Raw genomic sequence first — 14963 nt, 5'->3', positions numbered from 1 at the left:
GTGAGCTAGTGTTTAACATTAACTACTGAAAGCCAAGGACACTCTTGAACTATTATAGTCCATGTAAAATCCCTCCTCCAAGAGCCTGGAGGGGAAGAAGAATGGGCTGGGGAGAGAGAGCAGCCCCTTGCTTGGTTCTAGGTCAGAGTGATGGGAGGACACACAGTCAAATTGTAAATTTGTTTCATTTATATTCTTTTACTTTGCTACAAAAATGTTGTGAAACACAGTGACCTCATCCCTCCTTGTCTCCGTGTTCAATCTGAACTAATCATCTCAGCTATCCATCCCAGCCACAGTGTGGGATACGTTTGCATAAATCATTCATCAAATACTTCTGAATAATAAACAAACATGCAAGAGACAGTTCATGGATAATTCATTGAAGGAGCTGTTTGCTGCAAACAGTCAAGGGATCTTTGTGGAAATGATCTAAAAAGCAGGGCCTGACATAAGAAGTCCTGTCTATATTGTTATTGATCTGGCTGGAGGGGACCAGAGAACTACCAACCCTCCCTTAGGGGTCCAGGAGAGTGCAATGAGGGCAGGGCAGTCAGGAGATTTCTTTGAAGCAGACTTTGAATCAAGCTCCATCACAGAAGCGAGTGTGGGCATCAGAATAGCCTACTGGCTCAGCAAGTCCATTCCCCTGCCAACGACAAGTTATCTCCCATTGGACAGTATAAGTTTCAGTGTTTTTCCTAGTGTTTTCCTAACGGAAATGTCACTTTCATGACATCTCTTAGAAAATTTGCCAATAGATTGCACTGTTGTGGTCTGCCCTGCTCTTTAGCCTACTATTTCCCTCTTAATACTCTTGTTCCCACTGAGATGTTCCCACTGTCCAGCTCTAAACAGTGTGTTGTCTCAGTTGTCATCTCCACCTTTCAAAAACATCTAGGGGTTTTCAGGCCACAGCCTCTCTCAGACTTTGTTTACCTACATGGCACAGAATTATTCTTTTCAGACTTTTCTTAAGGCTTACTCAAGTCAAACCCTCTAGGCTCACAATTTTTTTTTTTTTTTTTTCTGGTGTTTGGCTTCCCTCCAAACTCTCAATAACTTTCTAGGAATGTGGTGCCTGGGACTCACGGCAGTTCTGCTTACTGTGGATGGCTGCTGATGATAGAGGCAAGGAAAGGTCTTAGTCTAATGTTTTCATGATAGCAACAGGAAGTGTTTCTCTGGAAAGTTTTAGGCTCTGACCCTACCAAATGGTGGTCTGTAAAGACACAGGGAAGAGAAAAGTCAGACAAGGCCTATAGCTCTAGCCAAATCTGAGTACTGAAGATGGGATTATAGCAGTTTGAGATGTGTATTCCTGTAGCCAGTTACTGTGCCAGGAGCAATGCCCCAGTTTACAATCGCTTTATGGAAATTACTTTCTTATCTATGGTAGCATTTCCATCCCACAGCTTTATCAGATATATTGAATGGTCTAGAATGTGGGTCTGGCTGGTCATGCCACAGAGACTGAAGGGTGGAGAACTTCCCATGAGGACTCAATGGTGAAAGATCTAGGGCAGATCCACTGTTTCTCTCCGCCCCGCAAATTCTCTGCTCTTTGCAAGTGCAGAGAAAAGACTGTTGCTATAGAGACCAGTGGGGAAATGTACATTATACTACGTTTTATATCTTTTTCTAAGGACACCCTTTAATCTGGGCCTGCCTTCATGTATTTTTACAGAAACAATAATGCTAACAAAAAACCCAAGAGTAGCAGTGATATCACATCAAATAATCGTCACTTACTTCTAAAGCACCTCTGCCTATAACCCTCTACTCTGGCCAAGGCACTGGGACATGGCTAGCAATATTAGCCACCTATATGGCATGTGAAAGGATGATAAAACTAAGACAGCAAAAGATGCAACAGGAGGCGGGGGGTGGGTCCTGCATAGGGATAAATAGAGGTTAATGCTTGAGGAAGGACAAAAACAGCTAAATAAAATGTCTTCAGATTTGACTTGTTGGCGGAGGAGGGTCCATTTCATAGCATACAGCACAGCTAGGACTCTGCCATGCTGTGGCATCTCACCATAGGATGTCCTCTGGGACATACTGCACATGTGGGTACCAGTGGAAGGTCTCTGAACCAGAGTGCCCATGACATCCTGAAGTGCTTCTCATGCTACTTAAAGGGCCAAAAGGCACCTGCCCTTTTATATCTCCAGCTGACTGGCAGACTTCACTGCTCCATCTTTCACCAAGACCTCACCTCAATAGCTTTCCTCTTCTTTACCCACCCTACTGCATATAGCTGTCCCACCTTGTTGAGCTCATTTCTGAAGCTCTTTTCTCTTCTGCTGTCATTTTTAAATTTATCCCACCATTTCCTACTTGTCTTTTGTGATGGTGACAAACCCTTTGGCCTCTCAGACAATCTGACCTACTGCATGCTGGGCTTTCAAGGAGACGATGGTCTTTGTGAGACTGCACCATGACAGGGCTGAAACCTTGTCTCCAGTGGCTACTAGCCTGATGGCAGCAGTTCTCCTGGGGATCCTTTAGAACAGAAGCCTATTTAGTCCTCTGGATGTCAAAACAGGCTTTCACTCTGCCTTTCCCACCCTCAATTTATCTTTTCCTTAATTCACCATGACCACTATTTCCTTCCTGATTTGTACTGACCCCGTGGCTCAATTAGATTTTCCTCATTATTTATAGTAGCTCCTAGAATGTGTTGAGTTGTAATTTCTTCAGGACTGTGTAGAGCAATGTTCAAAATAAATCTCAGCCCGGTCTTGTTCCAGGGCTGTGACTGATCCTAAGTCAGGTAGATGTACCTTCCTTGTCCTGGAAGTGAATACACCAAAAATGTCAGCAATGGATCACTAATGTTGGGTTTTATAGACTGTAGTGTAGAACAAGGTTGGAATAAAGCAACTTAATTATGCTGGGTCAGACCAACTAAAAGTATATGGTTTACAAACAAACCTGTCCGACTGCTCGCAGCGTCTTTGCAGGATGGATCTCTTGCTACCGACTTGTTCTCAGTCCAGTGCCTTTTAGTGGTTTCTTGGGTTACAAGAAGCTCTGTGCAGTCCTCCTGAATCCCCCATGGGGGGAAAGAATCACCTCTCTTTCCATTGCTTCTTTGGCCTGGCTGTGTGTCTGCTTTTTGCTCCTTTCAGGGTCTCCCAAACTCTGCTCATACTACAGTTCCCATAAAGCTCTTCTCTACTGTTTTACAGCCAGATATGTTCAGCAGTTAGCAGGGAAGAAACATTTCCCCTTTTCTCTGCTGCTTTACCTTGTGCACCCTGTGCAGACATACTGGTAGCCCTCCTCTTTGTTTTCCAGTCCCAGCCTTTTTCACTGGCTAATAGGCTTTTAATGGCTACTAGCTGTGAATAAACAACAGAGACACATACTGTCTGTTGCAGGGGCTGTAAGCACTTTTAGACCCCAAATAATATATGACTATTAATAGAATAACCGTAATGATATAATAAAAGCTAAACAATAAATATGAGAGTTTCTGTCCTCAGGAGCATGATAATCTTACTTAAAAAGCAATTATCATCAGTTACAAAATGCAGACAAAGGACTAGTATTACTTTAATAAGATTACCTGCTTTTTTTCATTTGTTTCTGCAGGTGACTGTAATGCTGCTTCATCTCACTCCCAGCCTGTTTCTCAGGTGCTTCTCCCCCTGAGCATGTGGTAGATCAAGTCAGGCCCTGGGAAGGACACTGAGGCTGGGGCTTACAGCCCTTCCTGCAGATCCAGTACATCTCCATTAGTACTCACTCCTTGCCCTTTGACCATGCCAACTCTTGCCCTCCTCACCCTCTGCACAGCGTTTAATTTTGGTGCCTGATGACTTTGTGCCCAACGTGGCAGAAAAGACAGGAACGGGAGGACATGGACAGATGAGGAAAGCTGATGTCTTTATGGAGATTGAAGGACAGTGGGGAAAATAATTGTAAGGTCAATGTTGTAAAACCAGAGCAGAATATTAGTGATTATGAAGGCACTTACGAAACTTAGCTTTATGCAGCATGCCAGAGAGAGCTGCTGTAGGCTCAATAATGCAGCACATTAGCTGTAGTGTGAGGAATTCTCCTCTAGCTTTCAGGAGCTTGGTAATCCAAGTGGTGGCCAGTGCTCATGCCTTTCTCTCTCCATTTTCACAGCCTCTGGCCTGGGTCTGTGTGGCACATGAGTCCCAGTGCTCGACCACGGGCACATTCAATAGTCATACCCATGGGTGGAGAGTCTGTAGGGAGGTGAACATGTGCTCAGGGGGATGGTAGGGAAGCAGAATGTTACAGCAGCATCTTGAGCAGAAAGTGTTTGTTTATTAGAATGCTATTAGATCAACAGGATCTAATTGGATGTGGATTTTTGCACCTGTTTTAAATTCATATTTCTCCTATTTGGCAAGCTGGCTGAAGAGGGAACTACTTGGTAGATAAATGAAGATGAGCACTAGCCTTGTAGCAGACTGCAGGGCATCTCTATCGGGATGCACTACCTTGGCCTGAGTGTGCATGCTGAATTTGATCGCTGGTGCTGCTCTGTTTCACCTCTGCTTTCCTACCAAATGTGGATGTGGTATTCCTACCCTCTCCAGGGAATCTTCACCAGGGCCAAGGCTCATGTCTTCCTCATATGAGCTACATAAGGAAGATTCATTCTTTCTCCTCTGGAGACAGAGGAAAGGCAAGTAGCGCAGTGTTAAGCTGCTGCATGATCCATATTGCTAAATGCTCAGGCTTTATGTCTCCTCTCCTGTCAGGATCTTCCCTGACAGCTTGAAACCCTCTACAGCTTACCAAGGCTGGGAGGGTGAGGCACAAAAGGGGGATTTGCTGGAAAAGACAGTCAAGTGTAATAGAAATGAACAAAACAACCCTAATAAAAGCAGTCCAGCAGATTACTCAGCTGACTGTCCAGTGACAAGACAAGAGGCATCAGGCACAGATTGAAACACCAGAAATTCTGTCTGAACATAACACTTTTTCTCTGTGATGTTTGTTGAATACTGGAACAGATTGCCCAGAGAGGCTGTGGAGCCTTCAGTCTTGGAGATATTCAAAACCCAACTGGCACGGTCTTGGACAACCTACTGTAGGTGACCCTGCTTGAGCAGGGTAGTTGGACCAGATGGTCTTCAGAGGTCCTTTCCAACTTCAACTATTCTGTGATTACTAGCCACATTAGGCTCATACTATGCCTACCCCTGGAAAGTGCCTCTTCATCTGCCCTGTATCCTCTGTCAGCACTTCTGTTCCATTTTGGTTTGAACAGGGTAGCCTGTCTTCCAGCTCCCAAGTCATTGCAAAGCAAAGCCCAGGTTAATGCCTTTCAATAGCAGACTGCCTTATGCAACCAAGGCTCACACAGCTGAGAAGTGCAGATGGTGAGATTGAAAGACTGATGACAGCAATGGTGATGTCTCTACAGAGATTGCATTAAATCCCAGCAGGGATGAGCACACTGGCCCTGTGTGGGAAGGAAAGAATTGTTGTCCTCTTGTGTCAGATGCAACATGGGAAGAGTAGCTTTCTGCTTCTGCTTGGGAATATATCTGTATATATATGTTGATATAGATAGATAAATATAAATATAAGTATATAGATATAGACATAGTTCTGTTCCAACAAGGGCAATGTCAAGCCTCTGGAGTCTGGAAGACAAAAAATACTCCTCCAGAACTTACTGTCTCATCAGGGCTCTCAACTCAGAACTCACCTGCTCAGCTGCACTTGCCCCCTTACAACAAAAAAACTAGGACTTTCTCCACTATTCTTGGAGACAGTAAAAACAAACCAGGACACGGCTAATAAATAAGACAAATTTAATCATAAACAGTGTACATATTTATAGATAGGGAGGGAGAAACAATTAGAAAGGTGTTGCCCTGGCACCAGGGATAAAAGAACAGTGTATTTTACCAGTCGATAGACAGTACCCGTGAAGAGTGGAGCTGACAAGTGATGATAAGATTTTGACTCTCAGAGGCTAATTTTCACAGACATTCATCATTCTTGGTTTCCTGTCAGATTACAGAATGAACTAGGTCACAGCTCTGACCAGGATACAGCAAGACAGATACAGCCAAGAAGAGAATTTGATGGTGAGGGAGGGATAAGAATATCTGAACACTCTTCTGAGGTATATATAACATATATGCTCTACTCTTAAGTACAGTCCAGGGGCCATGCTCTATCCACAGTTATGCATGCATGCCTCATTCCAGTCAGCGAGAGTGGCAAGCTCATATCTGAGAGAATATACTTGGCTTTAAGGGCATATAGAAGCCTAGCATACCGAGCAATAAAGCCAGAAGTAGGACAGGGAGAGACCTTAAGACAAGGAAGCCTGGACTGGACTGAGAAAAGGAAGAAGTAAATGGCAGTCCCAGGTTTATTTGGCCAGTTCACCCCTATTTAGACAGCCAGCACAAAGCTTCTGTTCTGAAGAACTTCTGTAGTGCAAAGGTTTCCACTGAGGCAACCTTTATCAGATATCAAGTAAAACCATGAACAAAATGACTAGATGTTAACAGAAGACATATAATGGAGCTGGTCCCAGATCAAGAGGCCACATCCATTCAGTTCTTAATTTTGAAGGAAAACCCAATCCTGCCTCTGAAATGGTCTAAGTCAACATGCGAATCTAGTCAGCCCCAGCTGTCACAGGCAGACAGAAGGAACGATTCCTCCAGTGGCCAGCAAGGCAAAGGGTGGCATTTGTACTACGATGTTCAGAGTTGGTATGGCTGCCGTGAGAAACAATACCACACCAGGCTTGCAAACCAGTCAAATGTATTGGCTTTTTACAGTACAATTTCACTTTCAATCAGTGTACATATTATTTAGATTTACAGCTGAAACACACCTTTTATTTCTAAAAATTAGACACTTTTCATTTCAAACACACTTGCCATCTGGTTTTGCTAGGAAACCACCCCCAGACAATAAAAAAACAAACCCAAACCAAAATCAATAATACAAAACAACATTCTTGTCAATGCCAAATTACAGCTGTCCCAGCAAACGTAAAAACAAGACCTTCTGAATGCAGGTTGCAGAATCATGTGTTTGTATACAGAGTCCACTCCCAATCTAGGAAACCTCAGTAAGATTGTTGTCCTTAGAAATGTAAGTCCCATTTTTTTAGAGGAGTGCTCCACGCATGCATGCAAAAACATACACAGATGCGCACACACACACACACACACACACGCACGCACACACATACACATCCTTGCTCAAGGAATCTCCTGCCCCACAGCTGCACCTCCAGTACTGCCCTATGGTATCTTTCTCTCTCTCAGCAAGAGCTGCACACTGGGGTAGCTGTTAATGCCTTTTGTGCATTATTGACCTACTGTCTTTGTAGGGATGAGGTTGAAATTTCTTTATTTCTCAAGTCTGTGTTCTTTAGACAAAAAGGACAATGAAGAGGAACTACTTTACAAAGACAAAGAAATGCAGTCACATATCGGGCATATGATTTTTCCCAGTCATTTACAAGAACAATATTATTTACATTCATGATTCAGTAGAACCCTCAGGAAGAGTTATCCTTTTGCCATGCTGGGCATTCTCGATTGGATGAACCCAGTGAGCCCATTCTGGGCTTCTGCAGACCGTTTTTCTTTAAGGCACTACATATGGATGACAACTTCAGAGAGACTGGCTAGCCGCCTTCACTGGATAGTGCATTTCTCCCTCTCCCTTGATTGACCTTCCCTGAGAACTTTTGATTTGATATATTTCAGATCGCTGTTAACACTTGGCCGGCGAGCAAAAGGAGAGATCATGCCATAGGCGTCCATCTCCTTGACTCGGCGCATTCGGAAGGATTTCTGTTGGAAAGTGTCACCATACTGGATGGAGATTTTTCTGTGGAGGGCAGGGCTCATCTCATGAGGTAGCTTGGCCATGCTGAAGAGGACATAGAACATCTCATCCACGTTGGTGTTCTTCTTGGCTGAAACTTCAAAGTAAGCACAATTTTCATCACTGGAGACGAGGTTCTCACCTTCGTCTGAACGCACCTTGCGGAAGATTTCACTGTGGTCATTCTTGTTGCCACAGATCACCATGGGGAGGTCAGCTGATTCCTTGGTCTTATTCTTCAGGCAGGATTTGACCTCAAGGATCTGTTTCTGGAGTCTCTTGACCTCGTCGAAGGATTCTCTATTGTCCAAGCTGAACACCAGAATGAAAACATCCCCTGCAAATGAAAAGGGAAACCATAAAGGTTTGTTCATCGCTGCCTTTGTCAGAGGAGCTAACTTTAAAAAAGCGGTAAGTTTGCTGCCATTGCCTCCCCCACATTTTTTCCTGTTTGGTCCTGTTTGTCTTTTGAATCTCTTCACTCTGAGGTACTTTAATCCCAGTTCTTCTTCTAATTCAACTCCCTCCTCCTTTCTGTAGTGTTGTGGAAATGACTTATGGCTGTGATGTTACTTCTAGCATATCCAAGTATGTGTTTCTAGGTTGCACTGGTCTTGCTGCTATTGCCTATTTATATTGTCGTTTGTAAGTTTCTACCTCAGCTCTGCAGCACTGCTTTTCTTTTTTATTCCTTTCATCTGTATCCCTCTCTAAAACACAGTGTGTTCTGATACTAAGAAGACTGGAGAACCAGTAGCCACTCAGCCTTGATCTTTTGATTGTACAAGACAAGAAGCAACACCTGAACAGAAGATTTACATGTAGTCAGTCCTGAATGCCTGAGTCAGGCTTGAGAGGTTTCCCAGTGTTCAGTGCTCTGCTGCCGTTTCATTTGCTCAAGAGAAACAGACCATGGAAAAAAAGAAATGTATAAATAACACAGATCCCCTGGCATTTCCTTTTGACATTTCCTGACTTACAATTCATTTTGCAAATATAAAATAACGCAAATCATTGCCTGTTGAATGGCATTCATGTAGAACGTGCTAAGAGAGCTTTCAGGGACAAAAGCTTGCATCCCCACACCAGAAATCAGCACTAGGACCCCATACAACACAGACTATAGCCTGGTCTGATGTGAACCTCATGTTTCACTGGCTAGTCAGAAGTGTAGATAGCAGGTCCGGAAAGTAGTTTTTTCGTGAGCTGTGGCTGAATACATCTCCACCGTCACTTTCACAGTTAAAGAATACATCACCTCACGACAGGAACTGCTTGGCAATGAGAACATTTAAAATAAGCCCACCATTTTCCCTTTTTCCTCTCTAATTAATTTGATTAACTATAGGCTAAGGAGAAAGGCTAAAAGTAGACACAACCTTAGAGTGATTTTTTCCACTGGAATTTCAAATCAAAGGAATCAAACTGGAACTTTTAAGAAAAAAATCTTTGAGCTTTTCCTGTTTTGAATTCCTTTTCTGTGCATTTTACATTTGCTTTTCACTGCTTGTGTCTTGTAATGACAGGCTTCTTTTGCCCCTTGCTGCTCTTTATGCCTATGAGGTTTTATTCAACCACTCATTTGTGACTGCAATAAGAAATACTCAATCAGGAGGAGATGGTAGCAGAGGAGGGAAATAAACTAGGTAGGAAATCCTGATTTCATAATTTCATTCAGTGAACTCCTTTGTGGGACCTACAACATCTGGAGCATCCCAGCCATGAAATAACTCTCAAGAGAGGTGTATGTTGCAACAACATCCAATGGTCCCTTTAGCTACCTCCCAAATGCTTCTTATCGCCAAAACCCAGTCATCTTAAGGCTACAGTTTTCAAGCTAATGTCTGTTGTTACTATCTTTCACTCATCATTCCCCATCTGCAAACCTTCCTCCACTTTCTTACCTGTCAGGATAGAAAGCCTCCTCATAGCAGGGAAAGGGTGATTCCCAGAGGTGTCCAGGATGTCCAGCTGATACATGTCTCCCCGAATGTTGTAGACCTTGCGGTGAAAATCCTCAATGGTGGGAGTGTACTGGTCCTCAAACCGGCCATTGAGAAAGCGTGAGACAATGGAGCTTTTGCCTACTCTGGAGGCTCCCAGGACTACCATGCGGTATGAGTTCTTGGCTGGCACATTCAGGGTGCAGTTTCCACTGGCCACAGTCTTCATCATTGCTTGCTCCTGAGACAGGAAATGGCAGAGTTGGAGGAAAGACCAGAAACTAGGTGGAGGACACAGCAGAGCAGCTCCTTAGCACAAGCTAGTCAAAGAGAACCCTGTATTTCTCCCTTGTGTAAAGCAGAATGCCTGGTCCTGGTTAGCAGATCAATGGTCCATAAAAAAATCTTTTCACTGGAAATGGCTTCATTTTTTCAGTCTTGTTTCCAGGGAGTGGTTTGTTTGTTTGTTTGTTTTTTAAAATCATATCAAAATGAAGACATTTACACTGAAAAGATTATGTTTTTGAATTGTATTTTGCTATTTTTGTTAAGCATTAAGGGCTAATTTTATCAGCTGTGCCTGAACTTGGGCACCAGGTTCCCTCTCACCATCTGTGTCACTTAGACATTACCAGATTTTACAGTAGAACTTGGTTGTCCTTTAGATGCATAAAGACAGAGGTCAGATCTCCCAATATGTTTCATCCACTGCAGCTGCCATTAAGACCTGGACCACTTTGGGTGCCTAAGTAGAAACTGTTTGTGATACTAATTTTCTGACACCAGCCAGAAATCAGACAGACTACAAGAATCACATTTGACATTAGTGGTAGCTAGACATCTCAGTGACTTTAAGTAAATGGTCTGTCCCACACAACCTATATTGCCAGTGCAGGGAACTGGAGGCACAAAATAGCATTGGCTGATGATAAATTCAAAGATCTTCACCTTCAATAACCTTTTGCAAACCAGATTTTAATCTAATTGTTTGGTTGGGAACTCCCTATGAACAAACTATCAGTATTTCAAATACCATTGCCTTGCAACAGAATAGCTGGCAGTGGACAGCTTTGCAGAAATGCCCATTTCATGGAAGGTTCAGTCTTTATACATATGCAGCTGTTCTAGGTATCACAGTTTTTGAGGGTGCTAAGTACAGGCAGAAGAAAAGAAGGACAGCCATGTAACCATCAGACAATACTTCCGACCCTTGACAAGTAAAATGAGTCTCAAGACCTTGGAGATCACATTTTGATGTAGTGCTCAGGTACAGGAGACTTTGATAGGAAAAGAAAAGATGAAATGAGGATTGCGCAGCCATTTTTCATGTACAAGTGCAAGTGCATTGTGCCCTGAAAGGAAAAATATTACTCCAGTGTGTGGAAAGCTAACTGTCAGATCAAAGCAAAGAAGGCACATTTTGGACAGAGTTTATTTTAGTTATTAGGATCTTATTAAAGAAAAATCAAGTTCCCACTATGTTGCTTATTTAACTTAGGTGTTGTTTATTTAATATTACAATTTGAGCACTCTGTGTACACTGGAAGATCATTTCTCAATCCAGACTTGGATTCCTGTTTTTCTCTTGAGCAAATTTTATCTCCCAAGCTTTTATGTAGCTGATACTTATCTGAGTCAAAAGCGTAAAATCTTTTACTTTGTTTAACACGTGCAAAGTACCAAAGCAGATACAGCCAGTGCTAAATAAAGAAGCCAGCATCCTTACAAGTGCTGTACTATAGCCCAAGGCAACAACAAAACATTATTATTTATTATTATTGCTATCATTTGCTGCACCCTGGCAGCATGTTCAGCCCCATATAAAGCACAGAAGAAAATGCAATGTTTTCTTTAGGGAAACTTTTACACTCTAAATTAAATTCAGAGGAGAGTACAGTACAATATTAGAGGCCAACAGTAATGTCAGATTGTAACTTCGCACGCACACACATACACACACACACACACACACACACACACACACAGAAGTACAGGCCTGGTACTATAGGTGAGAATGCTATAGCAGGATAGACAGCAAGGAGCATGCCCGGTATTTGGACTGGACTGTATGTTTTGTATAGGACAGAACACATCATTAGTGCAGAAATACCACATTTCATCTCTGAAACAATGCTGTCATGTCCACTGGCTCTGTCCTTTCCCCCATAGCCAGTCCAGTACTGTCTTGCTTCCATGGGCCAGTCAAGTGGTGACAGAGCTGCTCTGGGATAGTTCCTTAACTCCCTTGAGCTTTATTTAGCAGACAGAGAGAAGCAGGGAAATAGATTTTGTGAGAAAACCCTCGAACTTCTCTATGGCCCAGGTTCAGTATTTAAAAATGTGTCAGCTCTTCCAAGTGAGTTGAACTGGTATAGCTGCATGAGAGCAAGTGGACTATGTTGATTCACACCTGCTGAAGATCAGTTTTGTACAACTTGCTGCAGGAGCATCTGGGAGTGAACATGGATATGCTTTTTAAGCAAGCATCTTACCTGTCCTGTACAGAACCTGCACAATGGGGGGACCTGATCCTGTTCAGCACCTTTACAAGCCAGAATCCAACAAATTATACTACTGACTGACAGGTAAGCACCGAGCTGCGAACAATTACAGAAATACCCATCACACAGCAAAGGAGATGAACTGTGTCATTGCACCTGCTTGGAAGATTATTTTTGCACCTTTAATTCAGTCCCTCTAAGAGGCACTTCTGTCCTCTACCTTGAATTAAATTGCACTGTCTTGAATTTCAGTTAATGCCATTTTACAGTGAACACCTAGGAGAAAGACTTGACACCATCACTGATCCACAGATGGGGAAAGTAAGGCACAGGGAAGCTGGGGACCACCCAAGATCATACAAATAAGGACCATAAACAGACTCCGGGACTCCTATTGTACAAACTCTTTCTCCTTTCCACCTTTCTTCAGCCTTGCATTTCTGGTCACTAAATCACACTGCCTCCCATCCCCATTAAAAACAAAACCTTATTGACAGATGTGTGTTTGTTTCGGGACACTTTGCCCTAAAGATGTACATGCACTGAGGAGGAAGAAGGGGTGTGAAGGCATCCAAAGTTTAAGGTATTAAATAGCCACTTTATGCTGCCCTCATTCTGTCTGTCAAGGCATTCAGTCAAGAAGATTCCTGTACTTTCCTGACTGCATTTCATTTCACATGGAGTTAAAAGATGCTTTTCAGCACTTTGATTCCTAGAGTTGCTACTCATCTCATCACCTCTGCTGCAAATCTGACTCAAAGTGTGCTGTTGAACCAGGAGCTTAGTTTTGTATTTTGTGCTCTCTCTTCTTATCCCCCCGCTCCAGTTTCTCCCTAGTTGAATACAATCTTTCTTATTCCTTCCTCTGAAATGGAGAGAAATTTCAACTCTCATACCCGGGGTGGTGGGGGAAGCACAGGGGACTTGTGTTGCAAAAGATTAAAGACAGAAGAAAGGAAATAGAAAAGCACCACATGTTCATGTACTAAATAAAGTAAAATCAATCTGAAGAGAATGAGGAGACAAACAACCTCCAGCTGGCTTTAATCTACATCTTTTCCTTCCAGTTTGTTAAATGCTTAAGTATAAATTAATTCCCATTGGTACCTTTTGGTTTGTGTGCTGGCTTGATGGTAGAATCTTTACATTAGTATTTTATATCACAGAGATTTCAAAATGTCATAGAAATGCAGGCAATGAGCATTATCTCCACTTAATAAAGGAGAAGGCTCAGGCATACAGAGAGTGCTGAAACAGCTCTCCAAAATCAGCATTAAAACCCATTTCTTTTGATTCCCTGTGTCTCCTTCTACCTGCTAACCACTACGGCTTGGTTTGCAGACACACTTCAGACTGAATGACAATACACCTGCTTTTGCATGCTCTGAAGAGTGCTTGTCTAAATTGCAGTGAGGTGCTGACAAATTTGATCCTGAGCATCTAGAGAGAGATATCTAAGGAATAGATTCTTCATTCAACCTGCCTAAAGCTTTTATACCTTAATTTTCAATCCTCCCATAATGAGATGTCATGACATCTGGGTATGTTCCCTACCTGTCCCCATCCATTAGTAGCCTTTTGAAGCACCTCTCTTGTGCTCCACAGTTTTCACCTACTGTTTGTGTTTCTGCTTACCATCCCTATGTAATTCACTGCATCCAGCTAAAAAAGACATAGGCAGAAGCAAACTGTACCATACATAACGGACCTTCCACTTGTGTGTCACTGCTAGCATCCCCTGAATTTTCATGCACACAAATGTTACTCCTGTGGGATGTTTTTTTCTGACTGTTATCCCAAACTACATGCTACTTTCTTACCTCTCTTTCTTTGAAGAAGTCCTGGGTCTTGGTGTAGTCTGATGAAGCTGATGGTTTTAATCAGGGGTGGCTGCTGCTGTAAAAGGTTGTTGTTCTCTGTATCCCACGTTGCTGCTCTGGGCTTAGTTCTTTACCAATATTTTCTGGGACCTTAGCAGGATTGGGAAGGACTGCAGGACTGCAGGGGACGGTCCCCCATGGATAGTAATTACTGGATCAGGCGACTGACATGAGCTCAAGACGGGTTTCAGAACCAGTGATAGCTTTTCCCTCTGACGAGATGAGCTCTTCTCCTGACAGCCTCAGTTCAAGAGGAGATGCAGAGTGTCTCCCACTCCCACTGTCTTTTCTTGCAAGTTGTGCTTCTCAGGCTCCACTGGGTGAAAAGGGTCTCTGGAGCGACACCTAGTCGTACAGCGTTGTGGGTGCATCTGTCTGGCCCACCCTGCCTCTATGCTGCCTCAGACCCTATGGGGAAAAATCATGGGGGGCATGGAAGTTGTCTATGGCAGTGGGGCTAAACCTATGCTTCCCTGAGTCTTACCTGGCACTCCCCTGCCACTAGCTTGTTTTTTTCTGATCTGAGATTTGTTTAAAAATGTTCTCTTTCCAGGCGAAAAGGGGCTTTTCTTTACATTTGCCAGTTACGTGTTTCTTCTTCCCTCCCTGCCTTTCTCTCTCTCTTGCTCTCACTACTGGCAAATTGCAGATTTTCCTTCTGTAGGACTCACTGATAATTGGCTCAACTCCTCCCTTGTAGTCAGTGTCAGACAAGGGAAGGAGGGGTGCTGAGGGGGTGGGATTTTGTGCCTATTGAAAAATCTTTTCTTTTTTCCTTTAAA

General features: G+C 43.1%; 1 protein-coding gene and 1 long non-coding RNA gene across 2 annotated transcripts; one reads left to right on the top strand and one right to left on the bottom strand.

Annotated features, from left to right (window-relative positions):
* Positions 1–5793: 5793 nt before the first annotated feature.
* Positions 5794–14775, bottom strand: RASD2 (RASD family member 2). The gene is made up of 3 exons (XM_013947600.2): positions 14122–14775; positions 9762–10041; positions 5794–8194 (listed from the first exon to the last, which is right to left on the bottom strand). The coding sequence occupies exons 2-3, from the start codon at positions 10030–10032 to the stop codon at positions 7665–7667; spliced, it is 801 nt and encodes a 266-aa protein (XP_013803054.1). The 5' UTR covers positions 10033–10041; positions 14122–14775; the 3' UTR covers positions 5794–7664.
* Positions 7884–12444, top strand: LOC136993889 (uncharacterized). The gene is made up of 3 exons (XR_010886152.1): positions 7884–7961; positions 8100–8268; positions 12245–12444. It is a non-coding gene; the product is annotated as an uncharacterized lncRNA (long non-coding RNA).
* Positions 14776–14963: the final 188 nt, after the last annotated feature.

Source organism: Apteryx mantelli, chromosome 1 (assembly GCF_036417845.1).
Source record: "Apteryx mantelli isolate bAptMan1 chromosome 1, bAptMan1.hap1, whole genome shotgun sequence".
NCBI classification, from domain to species: Eukaryota; Metazoa; Chordata; class Aves; order Apterygiformes; family Apterygidae; genus Apteryx; species Apteryx mantelli.
This window is presented reverse-complemented; position numbering and strand designations above follow the sequence as displayed.

Bases quoted from the DNA above. Each gene is read 5' to 3' on its own strand.
- RASD2 (XM_013947600.2), bottom strand. From the start codon at position 10,032: ATGATGAAGACTGTGGCCAGTGGAAACTGCACCCTGAATGTGCCAGCC. The intron at 8,195-9,761 runs GTAAGAAAGTGG...TTTCATTTGCAG, and splicing joins GAGGCTTTCTATCCTGACAG to GGGATGTTTTCATTCTGGTG.